Source organism: Priapulus caudatus, unplaced genomic scaffold (genome assembly GCF_000485595.1).
Source record: "Priapulus caudatus unplaced genomic scaffold, Priapulus_caudatus-5.0.1 Scaffold682, whole genome shotgun sequence".
NCBI lineage: Eukaryota > Metazoa > Priapulida > Priapulimorpha > Priapulimorphida > Priapulidae > Priapulus > Priapulus caudatus.
The window spans coordinates 1,665-22,853 of record NW_014577743.1 but is presented as its reverse complement, the minus strand read 5'-3'; the positions used below and the strand labels follow the sequence as shown (position 1 = coordinate 22,853).

The following is a 21,189-nucleotide window of genomic DNA, read 5'->3' as shown; positions in this document are numbered from 1 at the left end:
AGTAAATTTGGTTGGGAAGGTTTAATGCTCTTTAAAATCGTATCTATAATTTCTATGGAATTCTTACTGTCTAGTGTGTTTACATGGAACGTCATGCCACTTGCCAGTTGCTATGTTGGTGGTTGGTGATATTACTGTGTATTTTGCCTGCCGGTATTAGTTTACAGTGGCAGCTCTCTATTTTCAGCCTGTAGCTTGCGTATGGTAAATGGCATGAGTGCTTACCTATCCTGTCTGCGCGCAAAAGTTGTTGTACTACGTATGACGGGAGTTCCATCTTAACTCTTAAGGACAGCTTAAACGTTATGTGCATCTCGTTCGACTTTATAACTGATCCATTACGAACATTCCTCTTGAATTCTGATACCATCCCTGGTGCCTTCCACTGTTTCGGCGTTGTATTCGAAACACATTTGGACTAACAGGGTTTACTAGATCCCACCACCACTCCACCACAGAGTCACCGCAGTAGACGTTAGATGAGCGCTGTCGCTCCGCGGCACTTGTTTTAAATAAACGCTGCGCTGGTAAAATATCTGAACTACTTCAGCCGTGGAGGAATAATGTGTATGAATCTTAGGAGTAAATTGACGCTCCAGCTGATTGTAGCTTTTCGCACATGTGTTTTGCATATAGCAACCATTAATATGCAATTGCAGGCAAACGCATGTGTTTACACCTTACTTATCATTACCATCTGTATGTGATGAAGGCGAGAGTTAATGTCGTCATCACTTGGCTTTGTTAGCCAAACAAAAACTTCTTCGGGAGATAACGTACGGGAGACGCCATCCCTGACGCGCCTCTTTCAACTAGCTGTGTGTGCGAATTTCGGGCTTTGCATCGCCACACGACGGTAACTAACGTGAAAACCATGTCGTGCAAAAGCACGATTTCTGTCAAAACGAAGGAAGCTATGCGGTTTGTAATACTACTGGAAGATAGAATAAGGACCAGTGAACAAAAGAAGCTCATGTTTGTATACATTTTATATTTTTATTCACATCGAACTCATACGACAAAATGTGGTGAAATCAGTACCAAATACGTGTCAAACTCCTTTGTCTTTATTAACTCCTGATATCAAATAGTTACCAAGGTACGTTCCGGTATACCGGACCGTACCCAGGATACATTCCGGGCAGTACCCTGGGGGACATAGACCCTATGAGCGTTAGTTACGCTGTCCACAAATGACAAATATGGGCAGGGCACGGCCCACAGCACTTGTGACTCACTGTGATAGGACACGGGGCACTGCGTGGGGTGTGTTTAAAATAATAACAATGTACGATACGTCTGTGTTAATCAGAAATGCACTTAATGCTCCGTAGAATAGTCCCTGCCTATGAAGTCTGGAAGAAATTGTGTAGATTAATCTCATAATGGCAATTTTGTCTCAATGAACTTAAGACAGGGGTCAGGGTTAGTGTATTAGATCAATGGATGTTCCTTCCTCTTCAGTTAATTGCAAATTTGAAGCTTTTTCTGCTGCGATCTGCAGTGTTGATTTATCTATTTGATCAACTTTGTCTCTCTCCATCTCTCGTTGTTCCTCTGCTGCTGCAGTGCCAGTGTGCAGGAGGTAACGCACTATAATAGTTTAATACTACGCTGTGGCTATATATGCTCGGCAGCCGGGCACGTCTTCGATTTCCTAAATGCCCCGGCAGTTCCTAACCCTAACCCTAACCCTTGTTTACTTGAGATAACGCTGAAAATTAAAAACTGCCGGGCATTTAGGAAATCGAAGACCGTGCCCGGCAGCCGTCAGATATATGCCGGCTGCCGGGCATATAGCCACTCTGTTAATACTATATATGACTACCCATAAATAGCTTATTGAAATTTTGTGGTTATCCTATATATATGTTAGTGAAAGGGTGTAATTGTTTCAACTTTATTGCAATTTCAAGCTTATGCGTTCTGTCCATGTATACACCAGAATTTGCATAGCACAAATTGTCACTTGTTGTATTTCGAACCTTTGGTTTTGCATGTAATTTCAGAAGAAAACACTTGCAAGATGTGCTTCCAGCCACTGAAGCTTATGTACAAAAGACTGACTGGCTGTACAAAATGCTGCATCCGATGTGGAGGCTGTTCCATAGGATTTGCGATTCTGCTCATTCTGATAGGGGCCATCATGCTTGCAGTAGCACTAAATGCGCTCGATCAAAATGAGGAAAGCACAAAGTAAATATCTGCACGTATAGGGAGTCACATCAGAATGAGCAATGCATATAATGTTTCCAATAGATGCACGATTATTTATTTGTATATTTACTATCACAGCCTTTGAACTCAGCATCGGAACCAAACCACACTTTTTTTCAGTTGTGTTTCGAATTCCTAGTAAGTCCTTGTAAATGAATTTTTAGCTCATCTGACGTAGTCAGATGCAGCTTGTAGAATCGCATGACCGTGCGTCCGGCCGTCCGGCCGTCCGTGCGTGCGTCAACAGTTGGGCACAAATGTTTTTTGGCGGTGCTGTTCTGGTGAGTTGTTCAATGATTGGAATGTCAATTTTTAGCTCATCTGACATAGTCAGATGCAGCTTGTAGAATCGCATGATCGTCCGTCCGTCCGTCCGTGCGAGCGTCCGTCCGTCCGTCAACAGTTGTATTGGGCACAAATCTTAACCGCTCGACGTACGGTCACGATATTCGGGACGTGGGGGGGTAATCCGAAAACGAGTTGGGATGTCGAAGCCTGGGGTCAAAAAGGTAGCAAGAGGTGTTAAAAAAGGGGGGAACATTTCACTCCTTAACGTTAACGGTATAGGAGGAAATGCAGATGGCGGCACTAAATCTATAAATCGGTCTCGACCTAGGCTTGTGATAGTCGTGTATAGATCTCATGGTAGGACAAGCCATCTACTGCTGCGAAATTGGAGCGTCACAGGTCAAAGGTCAAGGCCAGGGCAGATTTTAGACATTCTGGACATTGGTCCCTGCGGAGCGACTTGGAAAACTTTTTGTTTCAGCGGTGACTACATTTTTATGCTTTATTTGAAAGTGACTATTGAAATGTACCTTCTGCTGACGGATGCGAAGAGTAGTGTCGGATAACTTTTGACCTCAAGAGGGCAGGGTTAAACATGATTGTGTTACTGTCTGTTAGAAAGAATTTGACTGCCGGGTTTGCTAGTAGAATCTATACATGCCTGGATGTGTGAGCTACAATGTCACAGTGAAATATTCAAAAGCTAAATTTGGTTGAAGAAGGTTTATGCTCCTTAAATCGTATAATTTCTATGCATTCGTACTGTCATGTGTTACATGTCACTTATGCCACTGCCAGTGCATGGGAGGTAATAGTACTGTGTTAGTTTTTTCTCTGCTTTAATTAGTTACAGGTGGCAGCTCTCTATGCACGCCTGTAGGCTTGCTAGGTAAATGGATGAGTGCTTACCTATTCTGTCTTGCAAATAGTTGTTGCTACTACGTACGATGGTGAGCTTCCATCTTTAATCTGAAGACACTTAAACGTACGCGCGCATCTCGTGTCAACTTTCATAACGACTACCAACAAGAACATTCCTTTGAGAAGGTTCCTGATACCATCCTGTGCATTCCACTGTTTCGCGCGTGTATGTGAACACATTTGGGACTAATAGGGTTTACTAGAATCCCACCACTCCACCACAGAGTCACCGCAGTAGACGTTAGATGACCTGTCGCTCCGCCGGCACTTGTTTAGCTCAACTGACGAAGTCAGATGCAGCTTGTAGAATCGCATGATTGTCCGTACCGTCCGTCAACAGTTGGGCACAACATCTTAACCGCTCGATGTAAGGTCACGATATTCGAACGATCGGGGGTTGGGATTCGTGAAAAGGTACTCAGGATGATAAATTTGGGGGTCAAGGTCAAAGGTCAAGATGTGTAAACGGAGGGGAATATTTCCCCCTTAACGTTAAGTTATAGGAGGAAATACGGAATTGCGGCACAAATCTTAACGGTCGACCTATGCTCTTAATATTCGGTGTACTAGTGTGATGGCAGGAAACCAATCAACCAGTGCGAAATTGGAGGTCACAGGTCAAAGGCAGTGGGGGAAATGTCAGATATTAGACATTTTCTGAGGACATGGCCTAATGGACACGAGTGAAAAAACTTTTTTGTTTCAGCGCTGAGCTATCATTTTTATCACTTTATTGAAAGGACCATGAAATGTGCTTTACCTACGTGCTAAGCAGTAAGGTCTGATAACTTTGACCCTCAAGAGGAGGGTTAAACATGGATTCCTGAACAGCCTCAATGATGTCACAGTGTTCTCATATTAATGGCACATCCATAATCTGCAAACCCAATATGCCTCGATAGCCAAACGGCTACAGCACAGGATTACGGCTCAAAGGTTCTTGGATCGAATCTCATCAGATTTATTATTATTATTACCTGTTTTCTGTATTTTTCTATCTTTATCCATTTAAAGGGACAGTAGCCTCTAGGATTTTACTGCATACAACTGTACTTACTGTACAACAAATCGTCTATACCCACATGTATTTGTCACCAGATACTTAATTAATTATTTACACATCAACGCTACGAATTTGAACGGCCGCCATGACACCAGCGACCCGTGCTGCCCCCTGAAAAAGTTGCGTATTTGCATTTTTATTTGCAGTAAATGACCGAGGGTAATCACAAAAGTGCAATTATATTTATACCTAAATGCTATTTAACGAAACGATATTCATTTTAGGGCAAATTTATCCATATTATAACTGAAACTATATGTTGTTTATAAGATATTTACAATCCCTTTGCTTTTAAATGAATAATAAGAAATACCCTCGGTCTGTAGCCCTGGCTGGAAAGTGTTTTGCGCCAACTTCTCAGATGCGTGCGCTTTGAGTGCGCACCGTCGTTGTAATCAAACTGTAGTCGTTAGTTTTAAACATTTTTTTTAAATATTTCTAATGGTGATTCAACCATGAACTTTTTATGTAGCACAATTATAACCTAAATTAGCTGAAAATAACGCCTAGAACCTAGAGGCTACTGTCCTTAACTATTTCTTTCCAATTAAGGAAAATATTTACATGATTTATTTACAACAATTTCATAACAACAAATAATTTTTACAACAATTTCATAACAACAATTATTATTTTTTTGAATAGGGTTAGGGTCAGGGCTCGAATTAACCGACGGCGCCGACGCAATGCGTCGTGCCCCTATCAATCGCCGTACTGCTCCTGGAAATCCAACCCGACCGACGGCAGTAGCCTGCCTTGCCCTTTTGTGTAATTGCCGTCGGTGCCCTTTAATCTACTGCCCTAGTTTCGTTTTTAGTCGAGTCAACATAACACGTGCGCGTGCGTGCTGTAGTTGCAATGATGAGCTTAAAACCGATAGTCGCAGGAGGGAATAATAACAGCATCGGATAATTATTCGCTCCTGATAGCGGGCATGTAAAATTTCTTATTACTGTACTTCCATTAGCAGAGGGGGGTACAGGGGTCGGTGTTACGGTGTAAGCTTACATGGGGGCATATTGTTTTGTACATTCAAAGCAAGACGATGTTGATGTACTAATTTGTTATGAGTTTTTCTTTATTTTACAAAAGTGCCTTTGTGCCCTTCTCAAATTTTGAGAGTTGCCTTGGTGCCTTTTAAAATTGCCTCTGTGCCCTTCCATTTTAGAGAAAATTCAAGGCGATTTCTCACATGCCCTAAAAAAATTGCCTTGCCTTTCTCGTCGCTTAATTCGAGCCCTGGTTAGGGTCACAATGCACCATAAAACAGGAGTTTCAGGCACGCGATTTGTATCAACCAATGGGATTTGGGAGGTATGCAGAATGCAGAAGGTTGCTGAAATGATGTGTACGCAACTGCACCTAACAAAGGTGTCACTACGCACGATTTAAATGTTACGTTTATAACCGTAGCAACAGACCTCAGATGAGCCCAGACACTCTTCGGCTCTTGTTGGAACAAACTCTATTCAAAACTTTGGAATGCCCATGATGCGTCTAGAATGTAGTATGAGTGTTATTTTCATTGGTGTACAGGTCATCATTATGTAGCTAATTTGCCTTACTTCACTTCATAGCATCACTGCATTCACTTCAGTCAGCATTTGTATGTATCCAACGCTTTAAATATTCTACAGCAATGTCTAATATTGTTGGAAAGTCTCTTATTTATGAAGGTTATGATGCATTATCTACGATTTCAGGACAGTAAAGATCGTCGGTGGATTAATGGTGACTATAGGTGCCGTTTCCATAATCGTAGCCATTATTGGACTTATCGTCATGGTGCACAAGATCAAGTATGCGTTAGACAAAGCTGATGGCAAGGTAATATGAATATGTAGGGGCTGATATATTATATTATATGCATTGGTTCATTCTGAAGTATTATTTAGTCCAGTGCTATGTATTTATATCGCGTCGATTATTTTCAAAACTAGCCGTCTTACGCGGTGGCACCGCATGCATGGCTTGCAGATTCAAGCGCCTATGGCAGCCATTCATCCACCGGCTGGAAGTTATCCCAAGCAGCAGATGCTGGATTCGCCTGAACCTATGGCTGTAGCCACAGCGCCACCTGAGGAGGAAGTGGAAAATGTCACTATCCGTGTTGACTCGAGGTGCGTATGTGCCGTGGTCCTACTTGGTATCTCTTAGTCATGCATACAATGCTTAATCAATGTTTGTTTCCTTCAAATATCTTGTGAAATCATTGGCTTTCTACAAAATTCTGCACAGACTGCTTTAAATGTGTAATATTGCACAAGGCTATGCGATATGTTCATATACATGCACCTCACGGGTGCATTTGTATTTTACAACAGCAATCCATTTGAAGGGAAGGAATCTCTACCCGGTGGCGTGGCACCCTCAGCACCTTCTCAACAGGACAAGTTCTAGGTAGTTGTTATTGATAGTCAGTCGATCATTGTTGCATACCAATTCTACTATTGTGTAGCTCTTGGTATATCACGCATGCTTAGCCTTGAATTAAAAGTGATGCGGTTCGACAGCGTGATCTTTTATGAGTGAGATGTTTAGTGCATGCTTTGATGGTTGTGTTTGGGTGGGTGGTGATATCAATGCAGTTATGATCAGAATCATGGATTTCCTCTCTGTCAGGTTATGGGCTATAACAGGATTCTCTGCTGAACACTGGTGCACAAGGAGCCGACACCACGAGGCATTTCACTTTCTCTCAGCAGTCTGCATGCTCGTAGCTGGGTGAGAAGTTGGGTGGATGGATACACGTGTGTGTTTTTGAATGCGTAGTGACTCTGCACAGGGTGAATGGTGTGCTGTGTTATCAATGCTTGGTGTCGCTGCTCACAACAATTCAAATATACGTGTCCCCAGTATTCCTGAAAATATTGACATAAGTATCATAGTAATACCATTTAAAAAAATTTTCATTGCGGGGAAAGGTAACGAATTCTCATGCAATCGTCTATAATTAATGCGGCATATTTGGGTAAGTGCTGTTGTAGACGTAGTACTTAACTCAACTAGTCATAGCAATTTATGGCAATACTCTCACTCTAGCAACACTGTTCACAGTGAAAGTGCCATTGCAGTTAACAAAATACATTAATTTGCTATATTCTTAACTGCATATGCTTTACCGTCGTGGCCTTGTTCATGCGTTAGACACTGGGACCTGCTCATGTTCAGTGAAAGTATATAACAGAGTAGATAGAACACAGAATTTGCTTGCCATTACTTACGATCAAGTTTTATATGGGGAATAGTTTTAATAACTGAATATGTGAGTCTGAATATAGTGAGTGTAGTGCAATTTATCTATAAATTTGAGTTCACTTGATAGAAAGGCAGTAAATAATCTAGAACTTTATGTTTACAAGGAAATTTACCAAAACATTGATCAGTTTGTTTATGAATATAATTAATTGATATTATAAGATGTGTAGATAAATCTTAGAAATGTACTCATTCTAAATAAATAGGTAGTGTAATTTATGAATTAGGAAGTGAAAAGTAAGCATAATGATTTTTGAGGTGTAAAAAACTAACTTACTGCATATAAATTGAGGAAGATATTGGATCTCAAGGATATTTCTTGAGAAGGATATTAATATTTCGTAGTAAAACCCAAGGAACGAGTTGGGGTTACTCTAGAGGTCGCTGAGTAGTGAGGCGTGGTGAAGACTTGCTACCTGGTGGTAGAAGGGCCATGCTACACCCATCGTGACAGCAATGGGCAATAGTCATCGATTCTAAATTTAAAAGCGACTGTGTTTCGAGTAATTTCTGTGTGGAGGTGATGGGGTACTTGGCTGATAAGTTAGACCATTTCTTCGTGTGTGTGCATTAAGTGTGCAGTACTGTATAGAAATCCTCTGGATACCATTATAGTATAGCATCAGAATCGGATTGGATAACAGCGAATCGTTTACCATTATTCAAATCATCACGTGATCGCTGTGCTGTACAGCCATGTTGAGGAGGGTTCATCCTGGATTATCAGTCGGGAAGAGCTATGCAATAATCATGCCTGTGACTTAGTTATTACCACGAGTGGCTCATGTGCACGCGATCTGTGCGATTTGATTCAGTATAGATTTGTATTCTGTGCACGGAGAAAGTGAAAAGCAAGATTGAACAGTCGAAAAAGAGTGGGTGAAATTTTCGTATATTTTTCATGATGCGCTGCTATATGCAGTAGGAAACTTTTTGGTAGCAGCAACATATATATTTTTCTTAGCAAATTGTAATGGCGATATGTGTTTTGTTTGTTTATGTGTGACATCTGTTTTATACTGAATTCTGAAATGAAAACTCCTACTTTTTCATACATTTATTTTCGTGTTAGCTCTAGAGAGTAGCATTCTATTATTTATATATTCTAGTATTCTATATGGGTTGCATCCATGTACATTCAGGGTTGAATAATCATAGCAAAAAAACCATTGAAATTTAGCGTAAATGATTAGTAGCCTACTGTCAATTCCAAAGGGAGAAGAGAAATAAATATTGTCAATTTTTCAAGCAAGTCCCCCACCCAGGGGCGTAGATAGCGGGGGTGGGGATGGGGGATGCACCCCCCCCCCCACTTATTGACGTGGGGGATGGCGTGTACAATCATCCCCCCCCTACTTTCAGGAGGAGAATGGGGGATTCAAAATTTTCTGGGGTAGGACCCGCACACTCCGCCTGTTTCTTGCCACCCTCCTCGAAAACCTGCATTGGCCACTGTCGAGCGTAACAAATTGAGCACCCCCACTTCAAAAATCGTTCCGCGGCACCTGTAGAGTACGTACTGCTAACAAAGATTATGATTATGAATATTTCTATGCATATCAAAAGTCAAATTTGAGTTTATCTGACAGGGGCGTAGATAGCGAGGTGATGGGGGTATATCCCCCCACACTTACTGAGGTGGGGTGGCTTTCATCCCCCCTACTTTCAGGAAGAAAATGGGGGAAAATTTAATATTTTACAGACAATAAATACTGGATTTTTAATTATTTATCTACAAATCCGGCATCGCTATTCATACTCTCCTAATGTATTATTACAGAAATGGAACTGTAATGTTTGAATATTATCTCACGGAGACAAACAACGCCACACACTAATGGTTGCTGCTAACAAGAAGACTTTTAATGCCCCCTATCGGGGAAACGTAAAACTACACAGTTGTACACTGAATATATCACATCTCTCCCCTTCTTATTGGATTGACAACCAATGTCTAATATAATGGAATAATAAACACCAAATGAAAGTTAAACAAAGTCCTTTAACTTATGTTTAAAACCCTATTAACGAGAGAATTGCTTAATGTTGAAGAAACTGAAAGTAGCATGACTGATGTCCAAAATACAACTGGATTGAACATATTAGGTGAAATTAAACAATATAATTAAGTGACAGTTTTCCCTGACAAATTTTCACTCTGATTAATGTCCACTTGTAAACGGATCAAACAGCATAGTCCTGCAGATATGCGGGCCGCCTGGCTCTGCGCTGAGGTCTAACTGGAGCAGGCTGAATCTCAACCGGAGCTGGATCATTATGAGCAACTGGATCTACAATGTCCACTTCGTCATAGTCCAGATCACGAACGAGTCTTTTATTGGGTGTCCCTGACCCCTTTACCTTCTCCCCACGAAATTTTTTGAAGAAGGACGCGTTTCGCGTTATACGATGTCCATCACACTCCGCTGTCACCTTTGTTCCTTCGACAATTATCACAGTCATAGGTTTGGGACTGTAAGGAGGTGTCAGCTTGTTGACTTTCTTCTGTCTCACAAGTACAGTGTCTCCAACATGTAGATTGGAGTCCTTCGCTCTCCGTTTAGAGTCTGAGTAAGATTTCATCCTTGCTTTGGCAGCCCTATCTCTCGATCTGATTTCACTGTTGATTTTGTCCGGGGTGCCCTTTCCATCATCGACTGATGGGAGCTTGATGTGAATGTCACGTCCGAACATAACTGTTGCTGGTGGGACTCCTGTTGTGGAGTGTGGTGTAGCACGATAATTTCTTAGGTATTTGAACAGTTCCTGTTTCCATGATTTATGTTCAACAGCTGCGGCTCTGGACACCTTTCCTAAGTTCCGCATAAACCTCTCTACCTCCCCGTTGGCCTGTGGCCACAAAGGAGTTACACGATGGTGTTTTATACCGAGATATTTAGTGAAGTCTGCAAAGTCTTGACTGTTGAAGGGAGGGCCGTTATCGGACCTCAACCTTTCTGGGGTTCCGAACTGAGAAAACACTGTCAAGGACAGGAATGACAGTCGTAGCAGTGAGTGAGTGTATGATCTCAACCACTGGATACCTGGAGAAATCATCTATTAAAACCATAAGATGTTCTCCTGATGGTAGCTCACCATAGAAGTCAACGCTGACAGACTGCCATGGGTAATCCGGTAAGTCTGTCATTTGTAGAGGGACCGTAGTCTGGGGTGTTGTGATATTACTCTGGCATGCTATGCATTTTTCTATTTGGTCCGCCATTAGCTTGTCCACATTTGGGAACCACACCTTCGCTCTGAGCAATTGCTTAGATTTAACTAGTCCCTGGTGGCCTTCGTGAGAAAGCTCTATTGCTCTCTGGCGCAATGACTGTGGGAGAACTATGCGTCGTCCTCTGAGGACTAGGCTTTGGTCGGCTGTAACCGATAGCTCCCCTCTGACCTTCTGGTATTGTGAGATCTCTGGTGACCACCGATCTGATCTGATGGCCTTTATGACATCTTGCATTTCCTTATCACCAGCAGTTGCTGCTCTGATCCCATCAAGGGTCAAGGCAATAGGAGTGCTTGCCTGTGCCAGGAAGTTAATGTACTCTTCACCGATTATCTCTGCACGGCTGCATGATGCACTGTTCCCAGGATGTCGGCTGGTAAAGTCTGCTGGGTTTAATCCTTGCTTGCGACGGCTACTGATAGCATATATTCATATGTTTGAAGCCGCAACACCATCGTTCGCATCCGACGGCTGGTGAGTGTAGATCTAGGTGTTGTTTGAAAATCCCTAAGAGAGGTCGATGATCCGGTAGGTATGATTTGAAGTGACTTCATAAAGGTACAGGTGGAATTTTTCGCAGCCAAACACGACTCGCAAGTGGCCTCCCTTTCGGTCTGGGAATATCGATCGTGTTCAACTGAAGACAGCGCGCGGACTGGCATAGCTTATAACAAGTCATCTAGGCACCCGACTTTTGAGTCAGAACTGCCAGCAACACTACGGGCTGGGCATTACTAGCACTCAGATTGTTTTTTGGGTCAAAATAGCCCATCACAGCGTCTGACGTTGAGAGTGGATTTGAGACCTCTTTAGGGCATCTGGTTGCTCGGAGTCCATGACCATCAGTGTCTTTTCTGGTGACGAGTTCCCGGCCGGGCGCAGTATTGACGCAAAGCTTGGGTATAAACCTTGCACAGTAATTAGCGAGGCCCAAAAAGAGATTCGCGACTTCTGTCGCATTCTCCGGTAGTAGCATTCTGAATTGATCTGAGACTTTTTGGGTCAGGTGAGACCCCTTCCCTGCTGAAGGTTGTAGCCAAGGTATGTCAAGCTGATGACTGACCAAATCGACACTTGTCTTTATTAGTGGTCCACAGGTGTGCAGTCTCTGGAAGTGTGGCGTGGCAGACGTTTTGTCGTTGCTCCTCGTTGCTTCGTACCGTTACACGGAGAATGTCATCGCTAACATTCAAGACACCGTTCCAGTCCCTTGAGTTAGTCTCTGATGGCCATTCTGGAAATATCTCAGATGCGCACGGAGATTCCAAAATTCAGTCTCTTGTAACGCCTTTAGGCCCACATGTGTCGAGACGTGGTTATGAAACGAGACTGCTCGTCTAACCAGTTTGGTTGATAACCTTGGGTTTACAGTCCACACCACTAATGGCTTGCCTGCCTAACAATGAAGACTTTTAATGCCCCCTAGTCGGGAAAGTAAAACTTACACAGTTGATACGTACTGAATATATTCACAGGAACGTTGTCTACATCTACTGTAAAATGGCTGTAACGCGCTTTCAGAATGTGACATTATTGTATCCCCCGCGACGAAGCGGGGGATACTATGGTTTTCATGTCTTCCCCAGCCGCCGCCCGCTCGCGTCCGCCGCTAGAGAATTTCCCTTCCCGCCTCATATGAACTCGACACTCAATTGACTAGGTGACCCAAAGCTCTGTTATACTTACACATCTTAGGGGAGAAGGTGTGCAGAGTACCAAAACCGGTCACTGGACCTTTTACCTTGACCTTGATCATATTTCCTTTTCCGCCTCTCTAACTTCGGGCCCCTAAATTTGAACCTAAGCGCTTACCAAACTTGGTTATACTTACACAATCTTTGGGGAAAGGTGAGCAGCGTACCAAACCAGCGTCACTGCGCTCTTTATTTGACTCTTTACTTTGACCTTGATCATGGCTTTCTTTTTCAACATCGTCTATAACTCGGCCCCTTAATGGACCTAGACGCTACCAAACCAGGTCACTACGACCTTTATTGACCTTTACCTTTGACCTTGATCATGTTTCTCTTCTGCGCTGTATAACTCGGCCCCTAAATTGACCTAGCGCTGCCAAACTTGGTTACTTACACATCTTGTGGGAGAAGGTGTTGTCGCCGTACCAAAACAGGTCACTCGACCTTTAATCTTGACCTTGATAATATTTCTTTCCAGCTCTATAACTTCGGCCCCTATTGACTAGCCGCTTACCCAAAACTTGGTCTATACTTTACACATCTTGGGAGAATGTGTGTTGCGCTACCAAAAATAAGGTCACTGACTGCCTTTTATTTGACCTTGACCTTGGACCTTAATCATATTTCCTTCACTCTATAACTCGGCCTCTATTGACCTAGGTGACCAAAACTTGGTTTACTTACGCATCTTGTGGAGAAGGTGTTGTGTTGCGCTACCGAAACCAGGTCACTCCAACTTTTATTTGACATTGACCTTCGACCTTGACCTTCATCATATTTGCCTTCCGCTCTATAACTCGGCCCCCTAATTGACTAGCTGCGGACCAAACTTCGTTATACTTACACATCTTGGGGGAACACAGGGGATACATGCTGTTGGCGAAACTGCCCTTTCCTAGTTTTTACTGAAAACTCGGACGGTTAATTTGGTACGCATTTCTCCATATATACGATTTCTTTTTTCAAAATCTTCCGCTTTATTCACTGCTCACGATAAGTTAAATTCTTGCTTTATTAGCTCATCTGACGATAGTCAGATGCAGTTGTAGAATCGCATGAGCTGTGCGTGCCGTGCGTGCGTCCGACACGGTGCCCTGTGTCCGTCAAACAGGTTGGCGCACAAATCTAAAACGGCTCGACGTACGGATTCGAAAAGTCGTGACGTATAGGGTGGTATAAAATACCAGAAAACGAGTCTAGGATGTCGGTAGCTGCCGGGGTCAAGGTCAGAAGCGATCAAGAGGTGTAAAAGAAGCGGAACATTCCCTTTTCCTTAACCTAAGGTATAGGGAGGAAATGCAGAATTGCGGCACAAATCTAAACGGCTTCGACCTAGAGCTCGTGATAGTGTGTTATGCATCATGGTAGGAAAGCGATACGCCCGGCGTCCACCAGCGCTGCCCCCCGTTGTGAGAATTGGACGGAATGTCACAGCGTCAAAGGCCAGTGGGGGGAAAGAGTCAGATATCAGACATTTCCTCGAGAGAACATGGGCTAACGGGACAGATGGTTGAAAAAACTTGTTTTTTTCAGCGCTGACCTGACCAGTTTTTATCACTTTAATTTGAACGGACCACTGAAATGTGCCTTATCACTGACGTGCGAAGAGTAAGTGTCTGATACCTTTTGAACCTCAAGAGGGAGGGGTTAAACTGGATTCCTGAACTGCCTCAATGATGTCACACAGTCATGGCAATCCATCAATCTGGAACCCAATATGCCTCGATAGCCTAACGGTCTCTCAGCCACAGGATTTACGCGCTCAAGGTCCTTGGAGCGAATCCATTCAAGATTTTTTATTATTTTACCTGTCTTCTGTATTTTCTATCGTTTATCCATTTAAGCTATTCTTTTCCAATTAGGAATTTTTTTTTTTTTAATAGGGTTAGGGTATGGGTTCACAATGCACCATAAAAACACGAGTTTCAGGCACGCATTTGTCATCAACCAATGGGGATTGGGGAGGACTATGCAGAATGCAGAAGGTTTGCTGAATGATGTGTACGCAACGTGCTATCTGCATATCTAGCCGCCTAACAAAGGTCTCACTTATGCACGACTTAAATGTTACGTTTATCATCTAGGCCAACAAGACCTCAGGAATGAACCAGACGACCTCTGCGGCTCTAGTTCAAAATTGAATAGACCTATTGAGAGTTAGGGATATTGGAATTTTTCACGGGGATTGAATGGGAGGAAAAGTTCACTTTTATCTCAATTTTAGGGGGGGGGGGGGGTGCTGAGACCCGACCGGTAAGTATCATTCCCGATTTTGTATTATAAGGGTGGTGAAAATAATGCCACATTTCGTGTTCAATCTGCGTTGTTTTTCTCAATATTGTTTTTGCAGTTTTAATTCTCAGTAATATACAGTTTTATCAAATTTCAGGGGGAGATGATTCCAGTGCTGTAATTGTCAATGGGGGTTCGGTAGCACGGAGAGGTCGCCCCCTTAGAATTTTCAGGGCAAAGGTATTTTAGCCTAGGTAAGTCTGCACTGGTAACCTCAGTGAGGACATGTACATAGCACAGATTTGGTAGTAAGTATTTTAGTCTTTGGTGTCCCCAAAGGTAAAAATACTCAACTCAACAGTGATGTTATTGTGATGAAGATTGTTTAATAGTGCTGCCTCATAGTGCAGGAAATTGCATCGAAGATCCCCGGACCCCCCCTCCCCCTAAACAGGAGGGGGAAGCGCCCTGAAGGAGGAAAAATCCTGATATTCTATGATAAAGATGTCCAAAATTGATTGCTTTTAGATTGCAACTTTTTAACAATTCCACACAGTGGGAGGGCGACCCCCTCCCCCCGGGCACTTGAGCTCGCATGATTCGCCCCACCCCTAGAATTTTCTTCTGCATCCGCCACTGGTTGTGTGTGTGGGGGGGTTGCGTGTTATTAAACCTCTGGGATCCAAAGAAAAAAATTACCCTAGAATTCACAAAATTGCACTTTAATACAATATCAATTTTTTTCAATTTCCTTAAAAACGGCCATCTTGAAGGTTCTAAATTGCTAAAATCCAAGAGCTTCCGGGGGCTCCGCCCCCTGGACTCCGGGCAAGGGCTCTGCACCCTGCCAGGGGCTCTAGGGCGGGCCCCTGGACCCCACCCATTAAGGGCTTTGCGCCAAGGCGCTCGCGGTGTGCGCTCCTCGCGCACACTCTTCATATACATTGCGATGGAAGTAACAGCGAAATCATCCCCTTCACAACTGAGGACCTGTCTATGCCACTGGCCCCACCCCAAGGCTTTTCATCTGTATGTATTTCTGTGAGCCAGTTCACGTGTTTTTGAGAGAGTTGTAGGATGTGGTACATTAGATGAAACCATTGTGTTTTTATATGACTTGATGTTTTGTTAATGCGAAAGCTGACGAATTTTTAAAAAGATTTAGTCTGTGCATGCATGTGTGTTTCAACGTTTTGGCACTTTCACTATAGTCTTTGCTATGGTAGAGTATCCTAGGAAGAAATATAAATGCTATGCAAATGAGTTAGACCTTTCCTACATTCTTGCTAATTTGTAAAATCGTTATAATTTGATTGAGAATTTCATTGAAATGATGTCGTTATTTGTTTTATAATAATATACATTCTGTTCATCTGGCTCTACACCAGCATTGCTTTGTGTTTTTTACATATCATTTCATACAGGTGGTGAAGCCATGCATTTTAAACTGATTTATCATGTCAAATGCGGTTCATTTTATGTAAATGATTGAAATTCTAAACTGTATTCTTTTACTATTATGTTACCTGCATAATAAGAAAAATGGTGCAATGTATTATTCATTGTTAGGTGCTTCTAGATTATTTTTTGCAAAAATATACTCAGAAATGAGAAATTTATGAACATTTCTATCTAAACTTGCTGCTAACTTACGAGTATTATCTGTCATATTCACTGGTTTTTAGATTATCTTAACAGTTACAAATAAATTTAGAATACGTATAGGGAATAATATATTTATTATTACTATTAATAAATGAGTCCCCGACCATTTTTTAAATCAGGAAAAAGTCCACGTAACTCGTGCTGGACCACCCAGAAGGTAATTAAAAAATTAATGAGCACTTGTCACTTTTTGATGTCATTAGTAATCATTTTAATAACACGGTTATCATTTAGCGTACGTGAGTCGTGTACTTTACTACATAGTATTATTTATATGCGTTTGGTATTTTTGCTATTATGTTGGCTCTACAGAGGCGCCGGAAGTTGGGAGGCAGGGGGGGGGGCCCTTCCAATCCAAAAAGTGGGGGGACAAAACCAAAAAGCCCCCCCCCAAATAAACATATAAACATTGTGTGTGTGTGTGTTGTGTAACTTGCGTATGGTCTGGGGTGAGTGTGGTTGGGCATGAGCCCCTACACACACACAAACAAAATCGTGAGCCCCCTTAGGTTTTTGCCCCCCCCAATCCAAAACTGCTTCCGGCGCGCCTGAAGCTCTACCAGTGTAGCACGCTGCACGTCGTTTCCGCTACTGGTTGGTTGCTGTAGCGAAGCGAAATGCTACATGGTTGGATCTGGTAGTGTTAGGTATTTATTAAAATGTATGGCTTGCTGTTTGCTGTGTAGAACATATATTGTCTATTGTAATTGAGTTGATTTTATGTATAAATGTGCAGCACCAGTCTGTAGCTTTTCATTAGTGGCTATGCCCATTATATAAAAATTGTTCTGATGTTATATGAAGGTTGTCGTTGCATTTTGTAACTACTTTTCTAAATATTTTATATATATGTTACATTATTTTTATGGGTTCGTGGAAACAACAACGTTTCGCAGATTTAAGCTCACTATTATTCAAAGAACACAATATGATGAAATTCATGTGCATCCCAGTAATTTGGATACAAACTGTATTAATAATTAATATTAAATGTTTACTAGATTATTCATTAGACTGGCCACGGACAGACACTGGCCCCCGTGCGCATTGTTATTGCAAACGATCGACTTTGCATCAAGATAAAAACAAGATCAAAAGAAATTATTCTGACTGGTTTTGTTGCGTGTTTTAATTCTTATATCTAAGCTACGCTGTGTGATGTTATGCGCAATCAAGTAACTATTGAAACGCTAATCTGGAACTTTCCAAATTACGTAATAATACACGCGGATATTATTGTACGCGCTTAATTTTTCGCGTATCAACCAATTCCATCGTATTACAATTAAGCACGCGACGGTATAAATGAACATCCAACCATCGTATTACAAGCACGCGCTGATATAAATAAATTATCTACGATCGTATATTACAAGCAAGCAACGGTACAAATAAATCATCTTTCATCTTGTAGACGCACGTCAGTAAAAATAAAAAATTACACGAGTGTTACAATATGCTGGGTCTCGTCTCGGTTGTTGGTTTTATGCCATGAGGAAGGCTGCACTCGTGCGCGAAATGTTGCACGAAGTGGCAGGGCCGTAGTGGCTACAGCTACACGCCGCGCGCCAAGTGTCGCATGACTGATTTCGTTACGAAATCAATGATTTTGTAACCAAATCTTGGGTGGCGCGTCGAGTGTAGCATGTGGGGGTACGTGCGGTGTACCGCGATGCCGTGCGTGTAACCCGGACCGTGCGTGCGGTCGCGTCGTGTACCCGTGTGTAGGCCACGATGTAGTGTGTGGAGCGTGTATCTGCGTGATAGACGCGTCAAAGCGTCATAAATAGGTACCAAACCGGCGATTACGCAAATCCGCACCGACTATAAATAATACTATGTCAGGTAAGTGTACGTAGCCGGAGTGCACCTCGCTGTACCGGCCTATAATGTAACCGCGGTGTTATTAAAATTGTACGACTATCAATGACCATGCACGATAGTCGTGGCGGGTGACAAGTGGCTCATTATTTATTACTTCTGAGTGGATCCAGCACGAGTTACGGTGATTGTCCTGTACTCTGCGTTACTGCGATGTATCTGCTGTACGTGCGCTATATTTATACGAGGTGTACCCGGCGGGGACGCATTTATTCTAGTAATTATTAGTACGTGCGTGGCGCTAATATCCTGATATCCCTATTCGTATTCAAAAAGTTGTATTCTTTGTATTCTTACTGCTGTCAAGTAATCTAAAACAGTGAAATATGACAGATATACTGTAGTAGCAGCAGTTTGTGACCCGCGTGGTGATACGGTGCGGTTCGTACAGAATGCGTCTGTAATTCGCTTGGGGTGCTCTAGCTTTTTTTCTAAACTGCGATTAGATTACGTCGCGGATGATGCAATCATGCGTGACTCGTGACAGCGAATGAATAACATTGGCCCATTTTTTTTGTTACTGCAGGTAACATGATATCTGGTGACTACAGTGCGATGTAACCCGCGTTATGTTCAGGATATGTTGCTCAATTAACATCTACGTAGCGACGCCCAGGTTAAAACACATTGACGTACACATATCGTTACATTAAATCAGTTTTAGATACAACCGTGCCCTATAGCGATTGGCGTTTCAGACTGACGTACAATCAGCATTGTGATAAACACAAGCAACCACCAAGTGGCACGCGCGCGTACACGGATTGTGCACTTGGCTGGAAGCTTACCAAGCGGAGATACAGCACGTACCACGCAGTACACGCCAGTACCCACTTTGTAGACTTTGCATTTCGTACGAAATCAAAGTTTGTAACGAAATCAAGTCAGCTACACTTGGCGCCGCCAAGTGTAGCATAGTAGCATGTCGTGCGAATCACTCTAATTTATAAACAAACAGGTCGCACGAGGGACTCAAGATTCTTCAGATTGTTACTTTCTATCCAGTTAATAACACTCTCGGCAAATCAATACGATGCGACAAAGCGTATATGGCTTTGCCGAGAGGCTACGCGACCTACAGGTTTTTTAGCACTGTACTTTTATACGTACATACCTCGAGAAGTTCATCTTCGCACCATTACTCGACTGCAGTATGTCAGCTAACGGATAAGATCATGAAGTGCCAAGTAGAGACTTGTTTCGTAAACACAGAAGCCATGCCCGAGAGTAAGCCTAAGAACTCTGTTAAAACGATCGTTTACACTCCTATTCCTCGCAATGTTAGATTGCATATTCGCTACATACGACATCATCTTCGCAGTAGCATCAACTCTTAATGCGTAATTAACGACAAATACGCTACTCGACTGAGTTAAGCAACTCGATTTTGACAACGCTTCGACTTCGCGAAACACTGCGGGCACGGCGCAACATGTTAATCGTAACGATAGAGTGATCACTTGATAGACTTTGATTCCGTTCGAAATCAGGGATGATTTTCGTGTAACGATTTAGACTCTCAGGTCAGTGGGTCACATACCATTGTGTGCAAGGGGCGGCATGACGGCTCTGCCGGTCCAAGTGACTTTTAGCGCCAATAGGATTTTCGTGGAACTGAACGAAATCACTCGACGGTAGCTGATTTCGTAACGAAATCACTTTCTGTAGACTGATTCGTTACCGAAATACAATGATTTCGTGGAACGAAATCAGTCATGCGACACTCTGGCGCGCTCCATACTGCGATCGATGAGCCTTTGCCCGCTTACAATAGTATAGTACGGCTCATAGGGTCTATGTCTCCCTGGGGTACTGCCAGAACAGTACCCTGGGTCGGTCCTGTAGACGCGGACCGTACCCTAGCATAACTATTCGATATGGTTAGGGTTAGGGGTTAGGGCGTAGGCGACTCCATAGACTCGTTTAGTGGAGTAAGGACCGAGGCCTACGGTAGAGCATATTAGATAGTTACCAGGGTACGTTCCGGTATACCGTACCGTACCCAGGGTACGTTCCGGTATACCGGCGTACCCGGTACCGTACCCAAGTTACGTTCCGGCAGTACCCAGGAAGACATAGACGGTATTAGACCCTGTCAGCATGTCGTCTTTTTATGGCTTTATTCGTCTTCGTATTTTCTCTCATCCTTACTCCCTTGCCTTTCCTCTTCCCTTCATTATAGTTTTCTCCCTCTTTCCATTATTGTTCTCGTCTTTTCTTATCCCACTTCTTTCTCTGCGTCTCGGGGCCGTCTCCTTCGTTCCCTTCCCATTTTCCTCTGAATAGCAGCGGTTTTTCCTTATAAACGGCATATTTCGGTGTCATTACGGCTCATAGGGTCTTTACTGCCGGATAACGTAACTCCTTGGGTACGATTCGGGTATCCGGAACGCACCCTGCGCTAACTATCTGGCAGTTGATATGTTAAGGGCTTCGGGTTAGAGTTATAGGGTTAGGGTTAGGGGAGTAGGCGAGCGACTACCTTAGACTCAGTTAGTGGAGTAGGCGACAACGGTACGGTCCGGCATATTAATTACTGGGTACGTGCGGTATTACCGGAGGGGTCTATACCGTATACGCGCACGAGGCACACGCACACACACTACGTACACACGCACCGGGCGCACGCGCCACAACGCAGTCGCGCGCAAAATCCCTTCTTGCAGATGTGGGGGCGCGCGACACCCAGTAGTAGAGCACGCCGAAGGGGGGGGGTCTGGGCTCTCCCCCAGAAA

The 21,189-nt window shown here is 43.1% G+C and overlaps 1 protein-coding gene across 2 annotated transcripts in view; it reads left to right on the top strand.

Annotated features, from left to right (window-relative positions):
* Positions 1 to 8,801, top strand: part of LOC106812751 — an 11,131-nt gene extending 2,330 nt beyond the window's left edge. For both annotated transcript variants that reach the window (XM_014816718.1, XM_014816717.1), the window contains exons 2-6: positions 2,010 to 2,196; positions 6,193 to 6,316; positions 6,467 to 6,609; positions 6,814 to 6,889; positions 7,112 to 8,801. In XM_014816718.1, the coding sequence (XP_014672204.1) occupies positions 2,027 to 2,196; positions 6,193 to 6,316; positions 6,467 to 6,609; positions 6,814 to 6,889 (513 nt within the window). In that variant the 5' untranslated portion in view covers positions 2,010 to 2,026 and the 3' untranslated portion in view covers positions 7,112 to 8,801. The remainder of the gene's footprint in view (positions 1 to 2,009; positions 2,197 to 6,192; positions 6,317 to 6,466; positions 6,610 to 6,813; positions 6,890 to 7,111) is intronic.
* Positions 8,802 to 21,189: the final 12,388 nt, after the last annotated feature.